At 37.2% G+C, this 27,951-nt stretch overlaps 1 protein-coding gene across 3 annotated transcripts in view; it reads right to left on the reverse strand.

The window, feature by feature from the left end:
- SETD2 (SET domain containing 2, histone lysine methyltransferase) overlaps positions 1-27,951 on the reverse strand; it is a 91,574-nt gene that overhangs the window by 43,637 nt on the left and 19,986 nt on the right. For all 3 annotated transcript variants that reach the window (XM_029918811.1, XM_029918812.1, XM_029918813.1), the window contains exons 9-11: positions 20,499-20,633; positions 20,145-20,264; positions 18,122-18,784 (exon numbers count right to left, since the gene is read on the reverse strand). In XM_029918811.1, the coding sequence (XP_029774671.1) occupies positions 18,122-18,784; positions 20,145-20,264; positions 20,499-20,633 (918 nt within the window). The remainder of the gene's footprint in view (positions 1-18,121; positions 18,785-20,144; positions 20,265-20,498; positions 20,634-27,951) is intronic.

The raw sequence follows: 27,951 nt of genomic DNA on the forward strand, positions 1-27,951 counted from the left end.
TTTAAAACAAAAGAAAGCAAAACAACTAACAATTCCTGAGAGAGTGATGGGAAAATACTAAAAAGTAATGTGAATGAATTAGATAGCATTTAGAATATGACACGGGCATATATTAATATATATTTGTATATAAATTTAACAAGTGGGCATTCAATACAGATCAAGTATCCAAACTCTACTTTTGTGCAAATAACCAGGAAGTGGTGGCTGCTTAAAATAACACCTGCAAAAGATGTAAAAGTGTCATTCAAACCTGTCATCATTTTGAAAAAAGTTATCTTCTAACAGTACTGTCCCTAACAGAAAATCTTAATTATCTAGAAACAGCACTATTAGTGTGACTGCTATAATTAGTAATAGAATTTTTCAATTTAAAAGAAATGGATGTTTTGAATATGGGTTACTAAGAAAATGATGATGCTTTTTAATAAAAATGTACTTCAGAGAATGATGAAACAGCCTGTAAGAGATTATGAACTTGCATCTAAAAGGCAAATGGAGGAGTCAAAAGAAGCTGAAAATATAGATCTGAAATTTAGGAAACAGGCTAAGGAAAGAGATCCACAATTTGGGAAAATCTTAGGAGGTCATAACTTATATTGTGGTACTTAGGAGACTGCCAAAAGAAAAAGTACATAGAGAAAAATAGGCTGACATGAAGGAAAATAAAATTTAAAGGTGCAAGGTTTTTATACTTTACTTATACAATATGTTTTCCATTTTTTAAATAACATTTGCCAGACATTCCACTTCCAGGTATATATCTAAAGGGAATGAAAACAGGATCTCAAAGAGAGAGCTGCAGTCTTACACTTACTACAGCATCATTCACACTAGCCATGATGTGGAAATAACGTAAGTGTCCATCAACAGATGAATGGTGAAGATGTAGTGTACATATACATGATGCAATATTATTCAGTCATGATTTTAAAAAAGGACATATTGTCATTTATGACAACATTGATGATCCCTGAGGATACTATGCCAAGTGAAATAGTGAAGACATAAAGAAATTAGAGAAATTAAAAACCTACACATTGTAGGAAGAAATGTAAATGGTACAGCTATTGGGGAAAAGAGTCTGGCAGTTCCTCAGAAGTTAAATATAGAGTTACTCTGACACACAAGTTCCACTCATAGGTATATACCCAAGAGAAATGAAAACCAGTGTTCACACAAAAATGTGCACATAATTATTCACAGTAACTGTCTTCCAGTCAAAAAACAGAAACAACACCAATGTCCATCAGCTGACAAATGAGTGACAAAATTGGGTATATCCATATAGGGAATACTATTCAGCTCTAAAATGGAATTAAGTACTGGATACATGCTACTAACATGGATGAATCCTGAAAACATTACACTAAGTAATAACCAGATACAAAAGCTATATTATAGGATTCCATTTATCCTTATTCACAGATTATGCAAATTCACCAACCCACTAAGATTTATTTGTAATCTCCAAATCTATAAGCTAGAGAAAACTCCTCCAATTCTTCCCCCAAAAAGATGAGCCAACCACTAATATTTTTTGGTATACTTTTTCCAAATAATGGACTGGTAACATGATGCCACACTCTTTGCCCAAGTCTCTCAGAATCCTTTCATTCTTTCTAAAAATACTTCTAGTACACAACTTCCCTTGGATTCTTCCTTTCCAACTTCTTCAGTATCATTTTCACTGACTTTATGAGATAAATGGATTTTCATTTTGTAATAGATCTGCACTACATTTGTACTGCATTGCCCAACTTTTAGAACCAGTGAGACTTTGGCTAAGAAACACAATAACCCTTTAGACAAAGACAAATGCTAATGTTAACAAAGAAAGGATGTTTGGATAACAATTTTTAAATGTTCAGCTCATCAATTAATGTTTTAGGTCATAATATTTGTTTACTAAGCAATTTTAAAACTGAGAAAATTAAGACAGAACAACATGTATTTGTATACCTGTGTGTATGTATATATGAATGCGGATTTATGTATTTAATTATATATATATGAGACAACTTTTTTTAAATATTTATTTTGGATACTCTGGTTTCTCTTCAGATTGCATAAATCTTTTGCCTTTTAAATATTTATTTTGGGGAGAGCACAAGCAGAGAAGGGGACAGAGGATCGAAAGTGGGCTCTATGGTGACAGCAGAGAGCCTGATGTGGGACTTGAACTGACAAATCATGAGACTGACCTGAGACAAAGTCAGATGCTACTGACTGAGCCACCCAGGTGTCCCAAGAGATAAGCTTTTCCAGGTAACTGAATGTATATGAAAAGGACTTCAAAATATCCCACCATATTCCCAGGATTTTCAGGCATCTATGAAGTTTAAGTGTCAAAAGCAAACATACCAAATATTTATTTGGAATTACTGAACACTAAAAATTTAGAAAAAGAGGTAAGAACTTAGAGAAACCTACAACAACTTTGGATAAGCTAGGAGCATGTCATGGAACCTGATTCACGATTTTATACACTAGCTTAAAGATTAAGAATCCTTTGTCTCAACAACAAAGTCAAAAAACGAACAACATATAAACACCTCAGTGTCTATGGCCCTACACCACCTCAAGGCCCAATCAAAGGAAAAAAACCTAGTGGACAAATACTGCTATATACCCTAGCTCCTTTCCCGGCAGCATAAATTCTGTAAAATACCTTTAGTGGTAATGACTCTATAACTAGGATTTAGTTTCCTTTAACAGAAGGAAGAATTGTTTAACTCCTATCATCATGACCCTGTAGAGCATAAGTCTGGTTTGATCTCACAAACTGTATTACAAATAGTAGTAAAGGGGTCTCCATGAGGTCACAGAGGTCTTGAAATCTGACTATAAAGAAAAATTTAGAAGAGAACATAAATGTCTGGAGATTTCATAAAATCACACACATAAGAAGGGCAGAGGAAGGGACAGTGAAAGAAAAGGGGAGTAGAATAATTTTATTTATTCTTTTAAACCCCTAAAGAGACACCCTTCTATCTTCTAACTTCAGACAACTGGGCTCCTGTGAAATAGAAGGTAGTAAGATTCAATTTCAGTTTTCAGCCATTCAGAAAAATGGACAAAACATATAGTCTAAGTTCTTAAAATAGGAAACACAAGATAGTCAATACTTCATGTGTAAGTGACATGCAAATTACTACCATAATTTTATGTTTGTGCCAATCATTCTGATCAAGATAAATTTAGAAGTACCTGTGCTGCCCAGAGTATAGTGAGATAGACGCCTCTGTGTACATACACTGCTGGTGGGAGTTAAACTGGCACAGAAACTATAAAGATCAATCTGGCAAGACCTATTGATATGACAGATAACACAGACCAAGACTCAGATATACTACTTTTAGTCATTTATCACACGTGTATATTCCCACATACGTAAATGTGTTCAAAATGACTTATATAAAATCTATGTGCTAAGTAAGCTAAAAGGAATCAACTGAAATGGCCAAAATAGGGGACTGATTAATAAGATTCAAAGGAGACAGATTATAAGGAGTGCCTGGGTGGCTCAGTCAATTAAGCATCCGATTCTTGAGCCTGCATTGGGCTCTGTGTGGTGTGTGGAGCCTGGCTGGGATTCTCTCTCTCCCCCTCAGTCCCCTCCCCCCTCGCACATACTCTCTCTCTCTCTAAAAAATTTTAAAAAGGAAACTGATAATGGCATATCTTTACAATAAAATACCATGCAGTTATGAAAACTAAATTCTTTATAAACTGGCATGAAACAAGTTTTATATTAACTAAAAACAAGGAGCTAAAGAGTGCTGCCAGCTTTATAAAAAAAAAGTACACATATGCAGTATGTACAAATTATCTCTGGAAGGATATACAAAAAGCTGGTTGTGCTGGTTGCCTTCAGGGAATAGGACACAGATCAGAGGTAGGAGCAAAACATTGCACTGTATGCCTTTTGAACTTTGTATCATGTGCAAGAAGGGCCTATTTAAAAATTAAAGTAAGAAGAGGGGCGCCTGGGTGGCTCAGTCGGTTAAGCCTCCGACCTCAGCTCAGGTCAGATCTCACGTTCGTGGGTTCGAGCCCCGCGTCAGGCTCTTTGCTGACAGCTAGCTCAGAGCCTGGAGCCTGCTTCCAGTTCTGTGTCTCCTTCTCTCTCTGCCCCTCCCCGTCTCATGCTCTGTCTCTCTCTGTATCAAAAATAAATAAAACATTAAAAAATTAAAAAAAAAATTAAAGTAAGAAGAGAAAAAGATAACGCCCCTCAGAAGAAACCCTCGACAAAGCACCAAAAGACTTTTTGGGTATTACGGCTGTATTCAAGGTAAAGGCCACCACCTGAGGTCTGTGACTTCTCAGGCTGAGGCCTCAGGAACCCGAGGAGTTTCAAGGCAACTTCTAAATGCTGCTCTTCAGCAAATGCCATACCTTAAAAAGCCCTCCCAGTTCACTGCTGTTCACTTTAAACTTATCCCCTGGCCCTTCCTTCTTCTCCAGCCTCACCCAGCTTGACTCTAATGTAAAGAATCTACCTTTGCAGTGCTGTTTTATTCAACACACACCTAATGTGTGCTGGCTTATGCTAAGTACTAAAGCGCAAGATGAACAGCTGACACAAGTCCCTGCTTTCCCTGTCTAGCCCAGTAGTAAAGGTGTCTAGAAAAATCAAAGTGTTTTCGTGCTGTTAAGTAATCACTTCAGAATAATCAAGATTATGATTACTACATGAGTCTCAATTTCCGAGTTCTGTTCTCTAAGCAAATTAATTCCAAATCTAAGATTTTTCCTTATACTTTTCAAATGTAACTATCTCTGCTAATTAAAACTTTTCAAGCTTTAAAATCACCACAGCCCTCCAAGTGACTGCACTGAAGTTACCGGTTGTACTGGTCAACCTGACGCTGCAGTGAAGAGTAGATGGTCAATATTTAACAGTACTGGAAGTGCTAGTCACAACGATCAGACAAGAGGAAGGAATAAAAGACATCCAAATTGGTTAAGAAGTAAAACTTTCACTAGTTGTAGATGATATATTATCATATAGAAATCCCTAAAGACTACTAGACTACTAGACTGATAAATGAATTCAGTAAGGTTGCAAGATACGAAATTATCATACAGAAATCAATGGCATTTTTATACACTAATAATGAAGCAACAAAAAGAGAAATTAAGAAAGCAGTCCCATGTACAATTGCACCACAGATAATACCTAGGGATAAACTTAACCAAGGAGGTGAAAAACCTGTACTCTGAAAACTATAAAACACCAATGAAAGAAACTGAAGATGACACAAACAAATGGAAAAATATTCCATGCTCATGGACTAGAAAAACAAATATTGTTAAAATGTCCATACTACCCAAAGCAATCTACAGATTTAACGTGATCCCTATCAAAATACCAACAACAGGGGCGCCTGGGTGGCTCAGTCGGTTAAGCCTCCGGCTTCGGCTCAGGTCAGATCTCACGTTCGTGGGTTCGAGCCCCGCGTCAGGCTCTGTGCTGACAGCTAGCTCAGGGCCTGGAGCCTGCTTCCAGTTCTGTGTCTCCTTCTCTCTCTGCCCCTCCCCCTCTCATGCTCTCTCTCTGTATTAAAAATAAATAAAAACATTAAAAAAAAATACCAACAACATTTTTCATAGAAAACAAACAATCCTAAAATTTGTATGGAACCACGGAAGACCCAGGACAGCTAAAACAATCTTGAAAAAGAACAACACTTGAGATATCACAATTCCAGATGTCCAGTTATACTACAAAGGCTGTACTAATCAAAATAGTATGGTACTGGCACAAAAATGGGCACATAGATCAATGGAATAGGATAAAAATCACAGAGACAAATCCACATTTATATGGCCAATTTCTCTGTGACAAAGGAGAAAAGAATATGCAATAGGACAAAGCCTTTTCTACAAATGCTACTGAGAGAACTGCATGGCTACATTAAATATACTGAAACTGGACCACTGGCTTACACTACATATAAAGATAAATTCAAAATGGATTAAGGACCTAAATGTCAGACCCGAAACCATAAAAATCCTAAGGGAGCAAAGAGAGCACAGGCAGTAATTTCTCTGACATCGGCTGTAGCAACATTTTTCTAAATAGGTCTCCTGAGGAAAGGGAAACAAAAGCAAAAACAACCTATTGGAACTTCATCAAAATAAAAAGCTTCTGCACAGTAAGGGAAACAATCCACAAAACTAAAAGGCAGCCTACTGAATGGAAGGAGATATTTACAAATGATATATCTGACAAAGTGTTAATATCCAAAATATATGAAGAACTTATACAACTCAACACCCCAAAAAACCAAATAATCCAGTTAAGAAATGAACAGAAGACATGAAAAGACATTTTTCCAAAATCCAGATGCCCAAGAGACATGAAAAGATACTCAACATCATGCAGCATCAGGGAAATACAAATCAAAAGCACAATATCACTTCACACCTGTAAGAATGGCTAAAATAAAAACATAAAAACAGTGTTGGTGAGGATGTTGAGAAACAGGAATCCTCCTATACTATTGGCAAGACTGAAAACTGATGCAGCCACTGTGAAAAACAGTATGGAGGTTCCTCCAAAAGTTAAAAATGTAATTACCCTACAATCCAGCAATCACACTATTGGGTATTTACCCCAAGAATACAAAAAAACCACCAATTCGAAGATATATATCACTCCTATATTTATTGTAGCATTATTTCCAATAGCCAAAATATGGAAGCCTCCCAGTATCCACTGATAGATGAGTGGATATAAAAAGATGTGGTATACATTTACAATAGAATACTATTCAGCCAAAAAATGAAATCCTTCCATTTGCAAGAACATGGATAGAATTAGAGAGTATCATGCTAAGTGAAATAAGCCAGTCAGAGAAAGATAAACACCATATGACTTCATTCATATGTGGAATTGAGAAAACAAATGAGCGAAGGAGGATTAAAAAAAAAAAGAGAGAAAGACAGACCAAGAAATAGACTCTTAAGTATAGAAAACTGATGGATACCAGAAGAGAAGTGGGTAGGAAGATGGGTGAAATAGGTGATGGGGATTAAAGAGTACATCACGATGAGCACCAACTAGTGTGGACAAGTTTTAAATCATTCTATCGTAAACCTGAAATGAATAGAACACTGTGTGTCAACTATACCGGAGTTAAAATTAAAAACTTAATTAAAAAAAAGGGGGGGATTAGGTGGTCAAGCCGGTACTACATTTAAGAGTAGGAACCCTTCCTGCTGTCCAGATCATCCAGAAAATACTTTTTGGGCCACAGTTCATTATTTTCCCAATTCACACATATACACATCTGTTTGAATATCTGCTCATATTCAGGGACCTTGCCCCAGAAAACCCCAGTTTTGCATATGATTTCAGGGGTTCTGAAAAAATGCTCTGAGGTTTTATCATAGATCACAGGTTGCAAATCTCTGCAGCACAAAGTAAAAAAAAAATTTTTTTGAATAAAACACTAAATTGGAAGTTTCTGATTTCAGAATGAATTTGGACTTAACTACTGATTCTAAATCAGAAGCAGATTAAGAGAAATCTGAAGTATTCACCAAAGATACATAATTATATGAATTGCCTAGCAAGGATATAGATGTCACTATTTATTGTATCAACAAAAGGGAATGGAAAGAATATGGGGTTTAAATCACAAGACCTGAGTCAATTTTCTGCTCTGTCCCTTATAAGCTAAGTCACAACCTCATACTTCACAGGGTTGCAAGGATTATATGGCACTCATTCAAATATTTTCTATCAAATAAAGTACACACACCACAGATTCAAGAAGCAGTGTGATACCATGGGAAAAGATGAACCTTCTTCACATCTGTATTCAAATATCTATGAAGTGCCAAACGACATATCCTGGGGAGACTCAAATGACCAAGACATAAGCCTTCTTTGCCCTCACGCTCTGTGCAAGCATGAAAGAAATATTATGAGCTATGACTGGAAAGGAAGTTATGAGGGCATACAGAAAGGCCAGAGCACTCTCAGAGAACAGGAATGGTTTTCCTGGGGAAAGGATGAAGTTTAAGGGATATGGCAACAAAATAAAGTGTTTTCAGGAGTGAGTGAATGTGTGTTCACATGTATATGAACATTAGTAGCACGGACCCACCAGGGGACCAGAATGGCCTGAGGTGAGACTGCATAAATAAATGAGGACCAGACTATATCATGGTCTGCAAGCCTCATGAAGAAAGATGGATTTCATTTTAACAGTGTAATAAGGAACCATATTAAAAGTTTTAAAAACTTATAAAGTTTAAAAACCATATAAATAGTTTTAAAAACAGGATCAGGTCTGCATTTCCAAAACAGCACTCTGGCTACTGATTGTAGGGGGTACACAGTAGTCATTCACTATTATTAAGAGATAACTTATTATTATAACCACTATTTAAATGATACCATAATAAAAGTAACCCTTACTATAAATCAAGAAATAATCCTTGCCCTTGAAGATCTCATGGTCCAGTGAGGAGAAATAAACATATGAGCAACTAATTTTAGTAATCTGTTAAGATTACTGCCACTGTATAGAAATATAGAAAAGGACAAAGCACCACAAAGGATGAGCTGCAACTGTAACTCTAAGGAAGATTAAAAAAACAAAGGAAGAAAAAAAGAAAAGATATCGCAAGCAAAAAGAACAGCATGTACAAGGCCATGGAAGGGTGAATATGTATGAACAGCCTGATGTGATTCATGCACTGAATGTGCAAGAAACACTGCTGGGCAAGAAAGTTAGATAAATACAGAATACCTCCCATGCCATACACTAAAGGTTCTGATCTTGAACTAATGGGAGTCTCTGTGATGCTACTACAGGTTCCTGTTAATCACATCTGTGGGGTTTTTTTCCATTTTTTCATTTTTTATTTATTATCATTTTTGTTTTTGAAAGAGAAAGATAGAGAATGAGCAGGGGAGAGGTGAGAGAAAGGGAGACAGAGAATCCCAAGCAGGTACCTCAATTTCAGTGTGGAGCCCGACATGGGGCTTTAAATTCATGAACTGTGAAAGCATGACCTGAGCCGAAATCAAGAGTCAGATGCTTAACCAACTGAGCCACCCAGGTGCCCCATTTCACATCTATGTTTTTTAAGAGATAACACCATAATGTATAAAGGACAATATGAAGGGGGGAGGAATGGGAGCAAGGATAAACTGGAGGCTGTTCCAATAGTCTAAGCAAGAAATGACAGGAGCTCGAACTAAAAATGGCAATGAGAAGTCAATGTGACCTATTTAACATGTGGGAGAAAAGAAGTCTCATGCTCCAAGAAATACCTTTTTTTCTTTCTTTAAAAAAAATTTTTTTTAATATTTATTTGAGAGAGAGAGAGTGTGCCTAAGCATGCGCAAGAGTGAGCTTGAGCAAAAGAGGTGTGGGCAAGCATGAGACACAGAATCTGAAGCAGGCTCCAGGCTCCCAGCTGTCAGCACAGAGCCTGATGAGGGGCTCGATCAAACTCACAGACCATGAGATCATGACCTGAGTCGAAGTCGGACGCTTAATGGACTGAGCAACCCATGAGCCCTGAAATACTACCTTTTAAGGGATGATCAGAATAGGAACAATCAGTGAAAGTCACAGGGAAATTTAAAAGGTTCAGACAAGGTCTGATTAACAGAAGGAAGACAAGAGAAATGATAGGCCAAGTACATTATGTGTTCACACATTTACTCATACACATACAGAAATACACATATGCATATATATGTATAGATATAGTCCGCTGACAGCCCCTACAAGCAATGCCCCGGTAGCAATGACTTCAGCTAGAGCCCACATCTTGGTTTAAGTTTTTTGTTTGTTTGTTTGTTTTTGCGAGAAAGAGAGCAAACAAGCATGCAGGTAAAGAGCAGAGCAAGAGAGCGAGCGAGCGAGAGAGAATATCGCAGACTCTGCACTTTTGGGATGAGGGGCTTGATCTGACAAACCATAAGATTATAACCTGAGCTGAAATCAAAAGTCAGACAAGTAACCAACTGAGCCACCCAGGCACCCCCAGATCTTGGTTTCTAAATCTCATTTCCCAGCATAGAAAGCAAAGCTTACTGGACAAATGGCCAATTCCAGGGCTGGGTGAGGGGAAGTACAAGATAAGCCTGGAATCACATGCAGTACCAGGTTAAAACTACACAGAAGGGCTAGGGTGTCTGGGTGGCTCAGTCGGTTGGGTGTCTGGCTTCAGCTCAGGTCATGACCTCGCGGATCATGGGTTCGAGCCCCACATTGGGTTTGGTGCCAACAGCTAGCTCAGAGCCTGGAGCCTGTCTTCAGATTCTGTGCCTCCCTCACTCTCTGACCCTCCCCTGCTCATGCTGTCTCTCTCTCTCTCAAAAAAAAAAAAATTTTTTTTTTTTAATTAAAAATAAAATTTACACAGAAGAGACCTAAAGGGTCTCTCACACTGCCCAAACAAGGGACAATTTAAGCAAATAAATAATAAAATTAATGGATCATAATTCACTGAACAAAACAAGAACCCATGAGGCTCTGCAGCATAATTGAGGCTCTGCAGCATAATTTTGGCACGCAGGAGCTGTGGTTGTCACAGTGTACAAAATAGGTTTTCCTGAAGTTGATGGTCCTTTTAGAACTCATCAAATTGAGGCTGCTCCAACCGGCTCTGCAGTTGGTAGATTTGAGGCAAATCTTGTCTTCAAAGAGACTGAGAAGAAGCTTGAAGAGGAAGGGGAACAGTTTGTGAAGAAATTGGTAGACTTCAAGGTAAAGGATGGCCCTGGAGGTAAAGCAGCCACCAGGAGGGTGCATGTGAAGAATGGCAAAGGTTCAGTGCTTCCTCACTCATATAGGAAGGCTGACTGCACAGTCACAATGGCTGACCTGGACTTTCTGGCTTCAATGACTGGTAAAATGAATCCTCAGCTGGCTTTCTTTCAAGGCAAATTGAAAATCACTGGCAACGTGAGTCTGGCTATGAAGTCTTTAGCTTCAGCTGAGCAAAACTAAACTGTAAAGAATTCCCCCTGCCTTTGAAAATTAAAGTGAAATATAAAGATTTGTATCCATGTATTTCATTGTCAGAAACTACATAATGACAAGTAGTGTGAGATTTGTTTTTAATGCTTTTAACTCTTTTTTTTTTTAAGTATGCTCCACGCCCAACATGGCCCTGAACACACAACCCTGAGTTTAAAAGTCATATGCTCTACCAACTGAAACAGCTAAGTGCCCTTAGATTTGTTTTTAATGGCTGTGACCCAGGTGCCTGGGTGGCTCAGTTAAGTGCCAGACTCCTGATTTCAGATCAGGTCGTGATCCCAGTGTCATGGAATCGAGCCCTGCATCGAGCTCTGCACTGAATGAAGCCTGCTTAATATTTTGTCTCCCCCACCCCCGCCCCCACCCTTCTCTCTCTCACACAGGTGTGTGCACACACTCTAAATAAATAAATAAATAAATGCCTGTGACCAATTCTGTTTTTCCTAAACTCTGGGGGAACAGAGCATGAGGAATACTACTGCTTTGAAGAACCACATACAAGTGTACATTACAAAGCGAATATGGTTTGGCATAAAACTGAATTTCAGAATAAAATTAGGAAGAGCAAAATCTAAAGGTTATATAAGCAAAAGCTCTCATTTTGTTTATAAAGTATATTTAAGGATCATTCTGCTGAAGATTCAATTTAAGGTTTCCCTGGGAGAACTAGGGAAGAAACAGAATACCAGTAGCTGACCAGTAATTAGTGTTGTGCATCTCTTTTTCCACTAACAGTTTAAAAAATTCTGTACTGGATGTTTAAAAGAAAACTTTTAACTTTTGCATTTCATACCAAAAAAATGGTAATTTCTTCCCAAATCAAAACAAATTATCAGAGTTTGGGGGGAAAAAACTATAGCTGATTGCAGGACTATTTTTAAAAATTTAAAAATGTTATTGGGTTTTCTTCTTGAAAAATAAGTATTTCTGTTAAAAACTAATTGAACAGGGGTGTGTAGGTGGGTCAATCGGTTGCGTGTCCAACTCAATTTTGGCTCAGATTAGTTTTGTGAGATCAAGCCCTACACCAGGCTCTGTGCTGACAGCACGAAGCCTTCTCTCCCTCTGTCTCTCCCATTCCCTGCTAACATTAAAAAAAATAATTGAACAAATACAGCTTGCTCTGAGATGCAATTTTCAAATTAGGATCTCATATTTTATTAGATGTGTAAAACTCTCAGTCCTTTGTTATAATTTCCTTCTCCATAGAAGTTTAGTTTATCCACATTTATCATTCTTCCTATTTTTTCTAATGCTAATGTTACTTCTTATAACTGTAAGACGTGGGGTAAAATAATGTTTTGGAAGAATGTTTAAGAGACAATTTAAAAAAAACAAAAAAAGAGACTTCATGAGCCAAAACTGATAAAAGTCGATGAATACAGAACTACTCCCTGGGAGAGCAGTGACAGCTCTGGCTTACAAGGGGGCCACACCAAAATAGAGGGGAGCAAAAGAAACAGAAGGGTTAGAAAATCACCACTTGGCAACCAACACAGCTATTAAGTGATTTGGGCAAATTCACTGGATGTTGAAACTAATGAATAAATATGATAAAAAACAGATTATTTACACACTTCAAAAGGTGCTCCTATAGAATACATTTTAAAGATAAGTATCAAACAGTAACTTTATGTTAGAAAACCTGGCAGACACCACTTTAACCAAGGGATCAGAGTTGACAGTGCCAGTAATGGAACAAATCATCATCATGTTAAGAACACTACTTACTATTATGGACAAAAATGTATAACCTGAATCCAAAAGAAAACTTCAGACAAGCCCAAAATGAGGAATATTCTTAAAAATTCAAAAATATTTTAAAAATTTGAAATTTATAAAAAGCAAAGAAAGACTTAGGAACTATTCCAGATTAAAGGACTATAACTCAATGTAACACTTTAGCTCGGATTCTGGATCAGGTGGGGTTTTTTTCTTGCTATAGACGACATTATGGGTACAACTGGCAAAATGTGAATGAGATCTGCTGGTCAGACAACGGTATTTTGTCACTGTAATTTGCGGATTTTGACAAATATACTGCAGTCATATAGAAAAATATCCTTGTTTTTACAAAGTATACACTAAAAATCTAGGGGCAATGGGTGTCAGATCTGTAACTTATTTTTTAAAAGTTAAAAAATTTAAGAGAAAATGATAAAGCATATCTGGTAAAATGTTAACATTGGGGAATATGGGTGAAGGGACAAGAGGAATTTTTAGCTGACTTTTTCCCTACATTTGTCACTAGAATATGTATTACATGCAGAATACACAGAATAGTATTCTTGTATTTTCCTGTAAGTCTGAAATCATATCAGAAAAGTTAGGAATATTAAGAAGGAAAATTTATACACTTTTATTATGGTTACATATAAGACTAGACTGCACCAACTTATCTATACTCAAAACCTCCCTTAAGTTTCCACCTAAACTGATCATGGTTCTGAGGGAAAAACAACATTGCATAAAGGTCTCTTCTCTCCCACTTCTCAGACAGCCTTACATCCAAATCATTAAAGTAACTTTTTCTAAACAAAGACTTTTTTTCCCCAAACTAACTTTACGAGCTATAGAACCATCACCATCACGTCTCTGGGGAAAAAGAATGAAGAGGTTATCCAAAAAAATAAAGTATCAGAATGACTTCACTCAAAATCAGAATGTTTTAAGCAGCCAGCCAGACTCTGAACTTTACCACAGTGCAAAAGCAGCCATAGACAGTATGTAATGAATGAGCATGGCTGTGTCCCAAAAATCTTTACAAAAACAAGCAGTGGGGCCGATATGGCCAACTCATGATTTAGATTAAAGGATTTATCCAGTAATAACAAAATGGACTAATAACAAGCTGTAGACCATGTCTGCCTTTTACTAATTCTGATACTTGTAAAAATATTTTGAGGCGCCTGGGTGGCCCTGTTGGTTGAGTGGCCAACTCTTGATTTTGGCTCAGGTCATGATCTCAGTTTGTGGGTTTAAGCCCCACATGAGGCTCCTCGCTGGCAGTGGGGAGCCTGCTTAGGATTCTCTCTCCCCCTCTCTGTGCATGCTCTCTCTCAAAATAAACAAAGTTAAACTTTCAACATAACAGTATCTAAGACTACATTCTTTGGGGGCAATTCTAAACTTTAAAGGAGGGGCATCTGGGCAGCTCAGTCGGTTAAGTGCCTGACTTCAGTCAGGTCATGATCTCATGATTGATGGATTTGGGGCCCGCGACGGGCTCTGTGTTGATAGCTCAGAGCCTGGAGCCTGCTTCAGATTCTGTGTCTCCCTCTCTCTCTAAGCCTCCCCTGCTCGCACTGTCTCTGTCTGTCTCTCAAAAATAAAATAAAAGACATTAAAAAAAAAAAAAGAATAGTCCAATTTATCACATGTACAGAATGTTGCCCTACATCATCTAATCCAGGTGTAACTACCCAGATTTCATGATAAGGAGAGATGCATATCCTGTAATCTAAGTGTTTATAAGAGAGGCTCTGGAATCACTAGCCATCATACTCTACTGGGTGTTTAACTGAAATGAAACTGCCAAATTCACAGGATCCTTACCTCTTCTTCTCATGATCCAAATGAATGAGGATTTTCCAGTCAAGTTATAATTAATCACCACTTATAACCAACTGTTCTGCCCTATGAAGTCTATTTTCAGCATGAGGGGTGATGTACACTAATTCCTTTTGCAAACAGAAATATATGCACATGTCCCTGCTGAAAATGTAGCCTGATAAAAATACATGCTCATGTGTAGTACCAATGTGTTAGGTGATGTTTCTTGTTGAGGTCTACTTTAGGAGTCAAGATGTGCAAGCCCTGTGGAGCCAAGGCAGCAGTCCTGTGTATAGAGGTATAGAAAAAGTAGCTCACTTAATCCTTTCTCGCCAGAAGTCGGGATTTTCCCGGAACGACATCCATTGTCGGCAATGGACGCACCAAAATAACGCCGGCGCCCGTGAGTTAACCACCTCTGTCCTCTTTTCACCTATTTTATTTTTCATGCATCATCCAACTTCCCAACCATCTTCCTGTTTCTTCACAGAATGCACGCTAGGTTCTCGTTTTTCTTCAGCACGAAGTTGAAAATGGAGTTGAGAAAAGGAGACACATGGTCAGCTGGTGATGTTAACAAGCTCCTTGCTGCCCTGAGAAGCTAGATGGAAATGGTTCAAGTTACAAGGGGGATCATCATCAGATCTGGGAGGACAAAGAGTAATTCATGAAGCTTCATTCCCTTCCCTCCCACCCTCTTTCATTTACTGATGATCCCTATGGTCTGCCTTCACAGCAAAATCAAGATTAAGGATCTGAAGCAACCTCTTTCAGTTCTTCACTCCTTCCAGTATGTAGAAAGGCCAAGGGGAACACATGTCCAACAATGTTACAGTGGCCCCAGAAGGTCAGGGAAGCTTGGAGTGGCTAACATAACTACAATCTTAGAGTAATGCTTTTTAGTATGATCTTGGAATTAACATCAGCAACTAACCCAGTGCTTGGCAACAGGTGCTTAATAAAGGTTGGTTGAATAAAGACATTTTCTTTTCTGCCAACGTCTACTTGAATACATAGGTGGAAGTCAGACAGAAGTAGTTAACTCTTTCAATGCCGGGATAGTATGGGTACAGTGTAATCACATCAAGTCCATGTGTTTATCTAAAACATCTTCAAATTACGCGTTTCTGATTTCAATGTTCTGGTTAAATGCTGGCTAAAGTTTTGTTTGTTTGGTTGGTTTTTTCTTTCTTTTTTTTTTTTAAGGACAACCATAATCAGAGTTCTGGAATTAGAACCATGGTAAATGTTAATCAGAATGATAGATGAATTAAGAGCCCTAGCACCAATGTGTAACAAAACATCACAGTTCATTCAATTGACAATATTTCTCAGTAATGCAATTCTAGGTGGGTAATGATTCCAGAGCAAACTAAAGTTTGAAGAAGGAAAATCTTATTCAATGGTTTCCTTGATGCTAAGAATCAAGATAAACCCAAAGTATGAAGGTTAAGAAGGATATATTTTAAGTATGAATAAAATTTTAAGCTTCGAGTCAAGAGGATCATCAAGTTACACAGTGCTATGCAACTGCTTTGATCTTTCAGACAGGAGGAGGGAGGACAACAAGCAGGGGAAGAAATAATTTGGTAGGACTCAAAAACACCTAGAGTGTGAGTTTAAATGACCAGTTATAGCTAACTTAAAGATATCCCACAGAGTAATTCATACCACTATCATTACAATAAAAAACTACCATATAGAGAAACAAAAGTATTTACTTTTTCCAGGTTTTAAGAAGAGACAGGTTTTTAAGAAATGAGGCTTAAGTCTCATTTTTTTAAACTTATGTCAACCAGAGATTTATCAGGCAAAAATCAACTACTGGGTCTGCCACCCAACTCTCGCTCTGTAAAACTATTACTATGTCTGTAAGGCCTTTTCTGTGTCCAATCGTGTACAGGTCTCCAGTTCCACCTTCCTTACAAAGCCAGTCATGCCACAGGCTCTACTAGCAGCCTCCAAACACAAAGGGACTTCTTCCACACTTCTGTGCCCTCACATAGCAGTTCCTAAATGAAGGTCTACCCAAGTGACCATCTCAGCATCTCTTTCTTTTAATTGCAATTCTGGTTCCTGCAGTTCACGTGTCATATCATAAGCAGATTTACTATGAATTCTTCCTTTTAGGTTTATAAAAAGGAAGGATTTCACAAGGTTTAATAAGATTGAGTAATGAGAAACTCTAAGTGGTGCAAGAGTAGCAAACAGGTCAACGAGAGCTGAAACCACACCATACTAAAGAGAAGTCTCGACACAGCAAACTACAAATGTCAGAGGTAAACATAATGCACAATCAATCAATGACTCCTTTTGCTCAGTGTGAGGTCAGTTCCATATGGGTCAAATCGCAGGATCTAAAGGGTGAGTTTTGTAGTCATAATTAGGGACAGGGAGGATTCAGGTGTCCATCCTGCTGCAAATAAAACCTGTACTGCTGGTTTATCTGGTTGCTTCACTTCTGACAGAAGAACTGAACAGAAAAATAGAAGCTGGAAAGTAACCTGTTCCCAAAGGGTCCTCAAGACCTGAATCCCAGATTCAGATCACTTACAATCAAAATGTATCACATCTCTCCTAGGTTTCATCCTGTTATTCACTTCAGTGTTTATCCAAGACCCAGACTGCATTTTCTGCAAAGAAAACCCTGCACATCTTGCTACATTCTTTAACAAGAGATTACAAACGTGTTAGGTGTAAGGGTTCCAGACCTCTCTATTTTTCCTTTAGATAACCTCTTTTTACCAAATAGGCATTTTTAAAGGCTGGCCTATTTCAGAAACAATAATGGAACTGAATACCAACTAGCTCCATATAAAGTTGTTTTACTGGAATAGAAATTTATGTTCAATCACTTTTGATGAGAACCTGAATTACCTTGGTTTTCCAGTTATTTTAAAATTAATTTCTAGTTAATTCAATACATTAATTTCCAACTATTTTAAACACTGATTTTTCTTCTTACACAGACTCTTACAAAAATTTTCAAATGTAGAATTATACATTTGTTACTCAAAGTATTTTTGTTTTTAGTTTTAATGTTAAGTGCGCTTAAATAACTGAAGTCACTGGGGTGCCTGGGTGGCTCAGTCGGCTAAGTGTCCGACTTTAACTCAGGTCATGATCTCACTGTTTGTGAGTTCGAGCCCCATGTTGGGCTCTGAGCCAACAGCTGGAAGCCTGGAGCCTGCTTTAAATTTTGTGTCTCCCTCTCTCTGTCCTTCCCCAGTTCGCACTCTCTCAAAAAATAAAAATAAAAATAAAATAAATGTTAAAAAAATTATAAAAATTTTAAAAATAAGTGAAGTCACTGCTATGATATGCTTTTCTAAATGAAGAAGAGGGGATATCTGTATATTAGTTAGGCTGGTATATCTCTTGCAATAGTTTAAAAGATTTGAGACATTTATAATTGGCTGTCAGTAAAAGAAATGGTATTCCATTTTTCAAATACATGTATAGCTAGCAAAGTAGGTAATTCAACTTAAGATTTGTGGAACTCTAGACCTGAGTAATCCAGGTTAAAATAAACAAAAACGTTTTCTTACCTTTAGGTCTTTCCAACTATCCAGGAGCTTGGTGGCCAAATCACTTATATCTACTGTTTTATCTGGCTGTTCCTGGCTCCTCTCACTCTCCACATCAGATACACCCTCCTCTTCATCTTGGGATGGTGTTTCCTCAGCAATAGTTTCTTCCAGTTTTGTGGCATTGCCCTCTTTAGGCTCTATTTCAGCATCAGCCTCTGGTTCAGATATGGGTAGCTTACTGGCTTCCACGACAATTTCACTCTCAACTTTAGGTTCAGGCAGCTGCTGTGTGAGTAGCTGTTGTGACTGTAACTCTTCCTCTTCTTCTACAGGGACATGTTCTAACTGGTCAAGGTCCTCTTTGCCATCCTTGCCTTCCAGCTCACTGGTAGCATCAGAGATTGCACTGTCCATGCTATTTTCACTTATAATTTTAAGTCTGCGAAACATGAGCTTCTTGGGAGTATCTGTGTCAGCTTCTGTGCTTAGCTTGGTGGAAGGATCAGGAGTGTTGAGTGGTGTGTGAGCACGTGACGTATTCTCACTCGAATACCCATCACCTTCACTCAACTGAGGAATGGCAGTTTTGGTCTGAGACCAGCGTTGAATAATTGGAAGTACTTTGCTTTCCTCCAACATATTTTTAGTAGGAATGGGTAAGTGTTCCAAAGTCTTTATAATCTGATTAAACACAATAAAAAAGAAATCACATCACTTTACACAGTTGACTTTTCAAACCTCTGGATGGGACTCAGATCATTTCTGCAAAAGCAGTGAGGTTTCTTTACTGTCTTATTAAGACTGAAGTCTAACTACAGAGGGCTTAAATGTCATAATATTATTTTCCTCCAGAAAGGAAAGAAAACTGTTTTAAGATTGACCAGAAGAAATAAAAATGTGAAGCAGGTAACTGCTCACAATATCAAACAGGACCAATTAATATCCTCCCCCCATGCTTCTCAAACCTGTGTAGATTAAAAAAAATATATACATATATAACATATAAAAAATGTATATATACACACACATACTGGTGGACCTCATCTTGGGTATCTTTTTCTAAAAAGTTTCCCAAATGACTATGATAATAGGCTTGAGAACTATACAACATATATTTATATACTGTCTCACATACACAAACAAAAAAATGCAGATATTACTTACCTCGTTTAGCCTTTGATAAATAGCTATTTAACAAAGTGAGACTGTCTCTTCAGAGATAATCATTCCCCTCCATTCTGAAATCCAAGAATTTTTTCTAAAGTACTCCCTAATGTAGTTCTACAGAAACCCTAAAGATAGGGAGTTCCCTTCCACTTGCTAGATTGGATGTGTCCCAATTCATGAATCGTTTAATAAAGTCAACTAGACCTTGGAGGGAGGGAAAGAGAAAGAAACCAACCAACCAATCCACCCACCTACCTAAGTCTTCACTTCTACTTAGTGCCAAATCTCCTGGAAGAAGAATCTCCTGGAGAAGAATTTGCCATGCAACACTTTGGTATTATATTAGAAATTATGATTAAAAAGAACTACATTAAAACTAAGTTAAAAAAAATATTGTTTATTTCACAGGAAGGGTTAAACATCACAACTCCACTAACAATGCTGCCAATGAACATTATTTGGATCTTTAAAACACATACTGCTTCCTTGAAATATTCTTACTCTTGTCATCTAGAATTCAGCTCTTTACTAATTTTTAGGGCACCAGAATTTAAGTTTCATATGGTTTCCTATTTGTTTAAAACTATGCCTTTAGCAACAAATTGGACCTTTCACTCAACTATATTACTTGCTCTTGCAGTTCCCAGCTTTACAGTATCAACTATAGAGATACTACAGGAAAAACCATGGGGCAAACTCACTATTATCAAGTTTTAAGTAAAGGTTATAGTTACAAGAATGATAGTGAGATTGACAAAATTATTTAATACCAATAGTAAATATAGTGCTAAATTCATTATCACTGATATTATCACTCAACCTAAGCAATCTATACAGTGGCTTTAAGAAACAAGCAAGTTGAATGTGAACTGACCTCTTCCTGAAGCTTCTGGTTACTTTCCCGGCCATCACCTAGCTCTGCCATCCAGATCCACAACAAAGACAGCCCATGACGTTCCAAAAAGGACTTCAGGCAAGACTGTGAATGAGTGTTCTGCCATGGGGGAAGGGAAACAAGATGCAGGGTATTGGGATGGGGTTGGGGTGGGAAATATTAAACAGAGCATTAAAAAGGGTCCAAAAAGAGGAATGAAAAGTTTGTTTATATTTACAAAACATCTAGAAACTCTATTTTGATACAAAATAAAAGTGTACAAATAATAAGTACTTTAAAGTCAGATGCCTCACCACAAATTCAGAAATAAAAAATAAATATCAAAAAGCTCACCTGTATGAGCTCAAGACAGGTAAGTTTCTGCTCCAAAGTTTCAATTCTAACCATTAGCCGCGATAAGCTGAGCACCTGGTTTTTATCAGAGAGACCCTCACCATTCTCCATCAGGGCTTCTAGCTCTCCATCCACCTGCCAGAGCAAAGAAAAATCCTGGTTATAAAAATAACAACAACAAAACCCACTAATTTAAGAATCAAATAGCCTAAAAAGATGCTCAACTTTTCGAGTAATAGGGAAAACATGTTAGATTTACTAGATTAACCTAGGGGAAAAAATTAAGAAGTCTGAGAAATATCAAATCTAGGTAGATATGCGGATCAAAAGGAACTTTTATATACTGTTGATGAAAGTATAAATTAGTATGACAAATTTGAAAAGTATTTCATTCTCTCATCAAATGTTTACCAACTATTATCATATGTCAAATATAATCCTGGGTGCTATAGACATTGCAACAAACTAAAACAAACAAAAGTCTACCGTTTTGTAGGAGACAAAAAGCCAATTATTGTTAGGTGAAATGTTTTCCAGAAAAAATAAAGCACTGGCTTCAAAAATAAAATATTTGTATCCCCTATGCCTAGCACTGCACACCTAAGAATAAATCCTAGAGAAACTTCTCCACATATGTACTCACAATACCAAAAAAATGCTCACTGCGTAGCCCTTATAATAGCAAAAAACTACCAACAACACAAATATCTGTGTCCAGGTTGTATAAATCAGTATGTTCATACAATGGATTATTATGCCACAGTGAAAGGAATCAAGTGCAGTCAAACTCAACATTCATCAATCTTATAAACATAATGTTGTATGAAAAAAGTTCCAGAAGATTACATGCTGTATGAATCTGTTCTTATATCTCAGAAACAAAATTTTTATAGGTGCATATCTGCAAATTTGATTTTAAAAAGGCAATGGAGGTAAAACATAACTCAAAAACACTGGTATCCTCTAGAGGGTAAGCAGGGAGCAGGAAACAGATGTGCTGACAAGTGGTTCTTTTATAATTATGCCATGTAACTTACATCTATTCTCTGGATGTTTCATATACTACATTTAAATAATGGGGGAAACAACAACAACAAAAATCACCTACCAAGGGTTGTTCTCCAGCTGTGTTATAAAAAGATATAAAGATGGCTTACAGAACTTACTATGGGGGAGATAAAATTAATCATGTGAAAACAAACAACGAAGCATTAAATGTAAATGTTAAAATACTAGAGGCCTAAGTTGGAAGGGAGCACTTACAATGAGAGTCACCAGAAGGGAACTCACAGAAGCAGGGTCAGCAGGAGGGAAGATAAAGGGGGTAGTGAAGTAGAGGGAAAATCATGAATACAGGGAGATGGAAAATTAGGATACTGCCTAGCTCAGCCTGGCAGGAGTGGACAATGTGTGGTGAGGAAGTGAGAAAACCCTCATTTAAAGGAAGGCTTGTTAGATGAGAAGATCTCAGAGGTGATGTAAAAGAATCTAAATTTGATGTGACTGAGCAAGAGAGCTCTATTACGGGATCCAAAAAAACAGGGATAATCTGACTGAAATGGAATTTGAGAATAATTAGTGTAGCAATTACAGAATAAAATCTACACAAGATAGCGACCAATGAAGAGATACAAAGATGGCATTAAATGGACATGGCATAAAATGATAAAAGTCCAGAATGTGCTAATAAATTAGAGGAAAGCAAATCTGGAAAAAAAAAGAATCTTAAAAAAATTTTTGTTACTTAACTTTTATCATCTCAATATAATTTTAGGCAAGGCACTGAACATTTCTATTTTATATGATACCACAAACTTCACATAAAATAATGAAAATATGAAAACATGAAATGCTATCTGTAAGAAATATAAATTCATTTTTTCCCTGCCAAGTGTACATTTAAAGCTCATTTCTTTTTCATTTTCAATCATTTATGTTTGAACAGATTAAGTACATGCAAAGAAAAACCAATTTACAGTTAAATATTAATTCAAGACAATTTCCTTGAAAATGTTTTTCCTCTGTATATCCTAAATGTAAAACTTCCTATGTCCCAAACTCTAGAGGATTACAGCAGGAAAGACAAAGGGCTTTAAAATTCCATTTTCCAGGGTGGCTGGGGGCTCACTCAGTTAAGCATCCAACTCTTGGTTTCGGCTCAGGTCATGATCTGTTTGTAAGTCTAAGCTCCGGATCAGGCTCCACACTGATGGGATGGAGCCTGCTGGGGATTCTCTTTTCCTCTCTCTCTGTCCCTCCTCTGCTCACTCACTCTCTTTCTCTCTCTCTCTTTCTCTCAAAAATAAACTTAAAAAAATAAAATAATAAAATAAAATCCCACTTCCTACCCAAATGCAACAACCAAAACTTCTCTTTGGACAGAGTTTTCAGATACAAAAAATACTGGACTAAGAGATGGGGTTTTCTTTTCATAATTAGGTATGAAAGGATTCTAGAACTCTGAACATTTAAGAGACAAAATGGAGTTGTGAACTTTTTCAATTAATAAACATTTATTGAATAGATACTATTCTATATTCTATACTATTCTATATATTCTATATATATAAAGTTCCACTGGGATATGGAAACAGTAGCAGTCTGAAGGAAATAAACAGTACACATGTAGAAACTAAAGTAAAAATAAAATTTTGCAAACATACAGAAGGTGAATAACCTTTGAACATGCCCACTACAATTATAAGCTTAATAGTTGTACTGATGTGCCTCAAAGTTATACCAATCCCAGTAATATACGACAGCTTCCATAATGTTGGGTACTCAAGTGGACACTCAATTATAAAATTAGTAACTTTCAGGATACCTGGGAGAAAAGGAGCCAGGGGACCAACTGACTGCTCCCATTAACTTACACTTACTACCAATATTTATTTTTAATTTATGGGTCACCACCAGAAAGGATATGAAGTAACAAGTTAACATAAAAATGTAAAAACGATTAACATGTATTTTAATAAGTTACTGATAATTGAACAGTTATACATATATGCACAATTCTATAGCACTTAAAAATTCATTCTGTTGAGTACTTCATCTAAAAAATTACTTACTCTTTTTTAATACAGTAATACTTTTGGCCATGAACTATCTTTAATGGCTCTAAGCAGAATTTTTAATACTTTCTGATGAAATACAGCACAAGTAAAGTATATAAATGATTAGGTTTAATAAACAAACAGGTGAGCAATATTCATGCAACCAACTTGCAGGTTAAAAGTGGGGTGGGGAAACGACACTGTCAGCATTCCTGAAGTGCTCCACGGGCCCTTCCCTTGTTCTAATACCTCCCCTTCTCTGCTCTCGAGATAGTATCTCCTAACTTTTTAGGAAATCATTCTCTGATTTTTTTTGAACAGATTTACAACTGTGTATATACCCCTAAATAATTTTGTCTTATTTTTCACCTTTATGGAAATCATACTGGACAAAACTTTTGTGTCGTGCTCATTCTTCATTCATCCTTAAATTTTAGGAGCCTTGCATGCTGTTGCACACAGCCATACTTCCTGCACTTTCATGATCAGTTTTTCATTCTAGGATTGCATCATAATTTGTCTCTATTAGCGTTAATAGATATTCGAGTTGTTTCTACTTTTGCTAATACAAGCAGATGCTACTGTGACTCCAGATACACATACTCAAGTCTAGTAAACAATTCCAAAGTATTTTCAAAAGTAGTTATACCCATTTCCACCCCCCACCAGCAGTGTAGAAGATCTCTTACTGCTCTTATGAGTCATCAGACTTTTTACCAATCTGTTAAGTTATGTGAATGTAAATTTGTATACATGTAAATGTATGTAAACTGACACTCCCCTGACTACTAATGAGGTTGAACATCTCTCTATGTTTATTGGCTATCTGAATTAGTGAAGTGTCTGGGTGTTGTCTATTTTTCTTTTGTTGGCTTTTTTCTTATTGATTAGAAGTAGCGCTCTATATATTCTGGTTATTAGTACTTGTCTGTTAAGTGTTGAAAGCAAATATTTCCTCTCTTAAGTGTTTTCACCCTCTTTATTGTGTAAATTAGTTATAATTAATTTGTTTCACAAAGAGACTAAGGGAAGTTTCAGACTATTTCCTCTTTGTACTTTATAAACTACAAATATCATCAGGTAATAAGTGAATTATTATATCTCGATCAGTTGAGTATTTAATTACCTGATTTGTGACATCCCCCAAAAAAGACCATTACCTTCAACTGGAAGAGCTTATAGTTTTGTTAAGGATATAAGCTGTATAGAGATATAATCATAAGAGCAAGAAACAGAATGTTTACCCATCAAGGACTAATATGGGGATGCAGACTATAGTGCTATTAACATATTCTTGTTAATAGTCACAATAATCAAAACTATATCTTAAACTGTGCTATCTTATCCTCTCCATGGCCACCTCTACCCAAAAGAATTCCCAAGACTTTTAACGGTAGCTGACTAGAATTCAGAATCGAGGCATGCAGAAGAGATTTTCAGTAGGACACAACGCAAGTAATATTAACTTCAGTTCAGTTCTTCACTACAGCCAGGGCAAATAACCTAAGAACCTAGACTCAATCTGGGTCATTCCTCTATCTGGGCAAAATTTTATCAAAATCATTCTCATTCCAGAGTAACTTCAAATTCATAGCTGGAGCAACCCTTGACAACTGGATTCATGCTACAGCAAATTACGTCTAGAATACCATGGCCTATATTGATATGGACACAGCATTACCAGAATAAAAACAAGCAAAGAAGGGCGATTGGGTGGCTCAGTCGGTTAAGCATCCGACTTCGGCTCAGGTCATGGTCTCACAGTTTGTGGGTTTGCGCCCCGTGTTGGGCTCTGTGCTGACTGCTCAGAGCCTGGAACCTGCTTCACATTCTGTGTCTCCCTCTCTCTTTGCCCCTCCCCTGCTCACGCTCTTTGTCTCAAAAATAAACAAACATTTAAAAAAAAAGAAAAGCAAAGAAAAGGAATGTCTACACTTTGGTGCCTTGGGATTGTTCTTGAATTTTATCAGATAGAAAGCCATCAGATATCGGTATGATGCAGGTATAACACTGCCTAAGAAACCATGGTATTACAAGAACACTCCCCACCAACAATACAGTTAAAAAAAAAAGTTTATTCTGCAAGTTTTGAGAATAGGAAATAGCCAAAGAGTAGTTTTTATGGAGATTTTAGCATAGGTCAACATGTTTAATGACTATTTTGTAGCTGTTCTGACAAACTATCAATTATAAGAAAATAAGAGTTAAAAATAAAAGCAGACTTAACAAAGTTGAGAGAGAAGATTCCTGCAATACTGAAGTCAAGAAGGCTAACAGGCTTTGGCCCAGTGACACCAGTTCCATGGATACACCTTAAAGAAACATGTGAAGAGATAAGTATAGATGCACACTGTGACATTAAGAGCAAATGCTTAAAAACACTTCTGTCCATTAGTAAGGCTCTATGTAAGTAAACCGTTACATGATGAAAAACTTTACAACAGTTAAAAATATGTTTATATATAGGGACACTTGGGTGGCTCAGTCAGTAGCGACGGACGTTGGCTCAGATCATGATCTCAAGATCTGGGAGTACAAGCCCCAACTGGGCTCTGTGCTGACAACTCAGAGCTTGGAGCCTGCTTCGGATTCTGTGTCTCCCTCTCTCTCTAGTGCTCCTGTCTCCTTCCTCAGCAAGTGCGTTCGCGCGCTCTCTCTCTCTCTCTCTCTCTCTCTCTCAAAAATAAACATTAAAATTTTTTTTAAATGTTTCTAAGTCAATGTGGATCAAATTTTAAAATGATTAAAAAAAAAAAGCAAATTGCAGAAATATACATATTAAACCATTTCTAAAATCCTATACAAAACAATAAATTTTAAAATGCAGAAATGTTGGCTGTTATGACCACAATGGTCTCCCGGTTGGGAGAGGATGACACTGTTCTCTAAAACTTGCAGTGCAACATAATGGTCAAAAGCAGAAACAAGAGTCAGACTAGTTCATTTTCATCACCTACTGGGTGATGCCTTAGTATGCTCATCTGTAAAATCCTTGTGCCTAATTTCAAGGCTTGCTGTGAGAATTAAATGAGTTCTGTGTCAAATGCTGAGCAGAGTGCCTGGCATACCACTACGGAATACATGCTCCCCAAAAACAGAGCTGAAGCACACACAATACTCAAAAGAACATGTGTTCATCTTGGGTGTTCTACCAACATGGCCATTTGTTGAAGTTTCCTTTTTGGCACTTTTTAAATGGACTTTTTTATTTTTCAACTGCCCTTTCCAGTGCTTTTTGCTACTTACAGAGTTTAATTTGGGCTTACTGACATCACCTTTTAGCCATACTTTTTTTCTTCAATGTTTGTTTATTTTTGAAGGAGAGAAAGAGACAGAGAATGAGTGGAGGAAGGGCAAAGAGAGGGAGACAAAGAATCCGAAGCAGGCATCATGCTCTGAGCTGTCAGCATGGAGCCCAATGTGTGACTTGAAGCCATGAGCTGTGAGATCATGACCTGAGCCTAAGTCATACCCTTAACCGACTGAGCCACCCAGGCACCCCTAGCCATTATACTTTTATCTCCTGTTCCTATTACATTTTCTATCTCATCTAAACACTATTTTATATGTAATCTACATAATCATTTATAATTCTTAAGTACGAGTTCCTAAAAAGCTCAGGCATGAGCTAACTGCTAAAGACTCAAAGGGGAATTTGCTGACTAACCACCTTAGCCCTCTAGCCCCCCTATTAAGAATCATAAGCCTGAGGTTCACCCAGAAATGTATATTTTCACCACAGACCCTGCCAGGTAGTTCTGAAGCTGAGACACACCATTCTGGTAAAGGGATTCTCAGAAAGAGGGGGGTTTTAAAAAATGTGAAACCTCTGTCCCAGGTAAGAGTCCCTTGATTAACAGGATAGCTCTGTCCTCTGTAGTAACTGAGGTGAGCTGGGGTAGAAAAAATGTTATCAATTACCATTCTAAAAAAAGACCATTTTCACTATTTCATTTTCACTCCTGGTTTGCCTGTTACCTCTCAAAACTCACCTTATACTCCAAAGATGGTTTTCAGAGAGTGTGAGAACACTTACAAACTTTAAGAGTTCCAAACAAAAAAGAACCAATATTAAAAGACTAGGAACGTAGATCAGATTTAAGTAAACTAATAAACATCTTGTTTGTACTTAGGATTAGGAGTTTTACAGGCTCCAAAAAAACTATTAGCCCATGTGTTTTCAAGATGACTTCAGTAGTTCTCAGCAAAAACCCAATTTTAATCTCTATGAACCTGAAATAAAAACAGCAAACAGGGGCACCTGGGTGGCTCAGAGGCTTAAGCATCCAACTCTTGACTTCAGCCCAGGTCATGATCTGACAGTTCATAGGACTGACACCATTTGTCAAGCTCTGCACTGACAGCACAGAACCTGCATGGGATTCTTTCTCCCCCTC

The sequence above is a fragment of the Suricata suricatta genome, chromosome 12 (assembly GCF_006229205.1).
Source record: "Suricata suricatta isolate VVHF042 chromosome 12, meerkat_22Aug2017_6uvM2_HiC, whole genome shotgun sequence".
Taxonomy (NCBI): Eukaryota; Metazoa; Chordata; class Mammalia; order Carnivora; family Herpestidae; genus Suricata; species Suricata suricatta.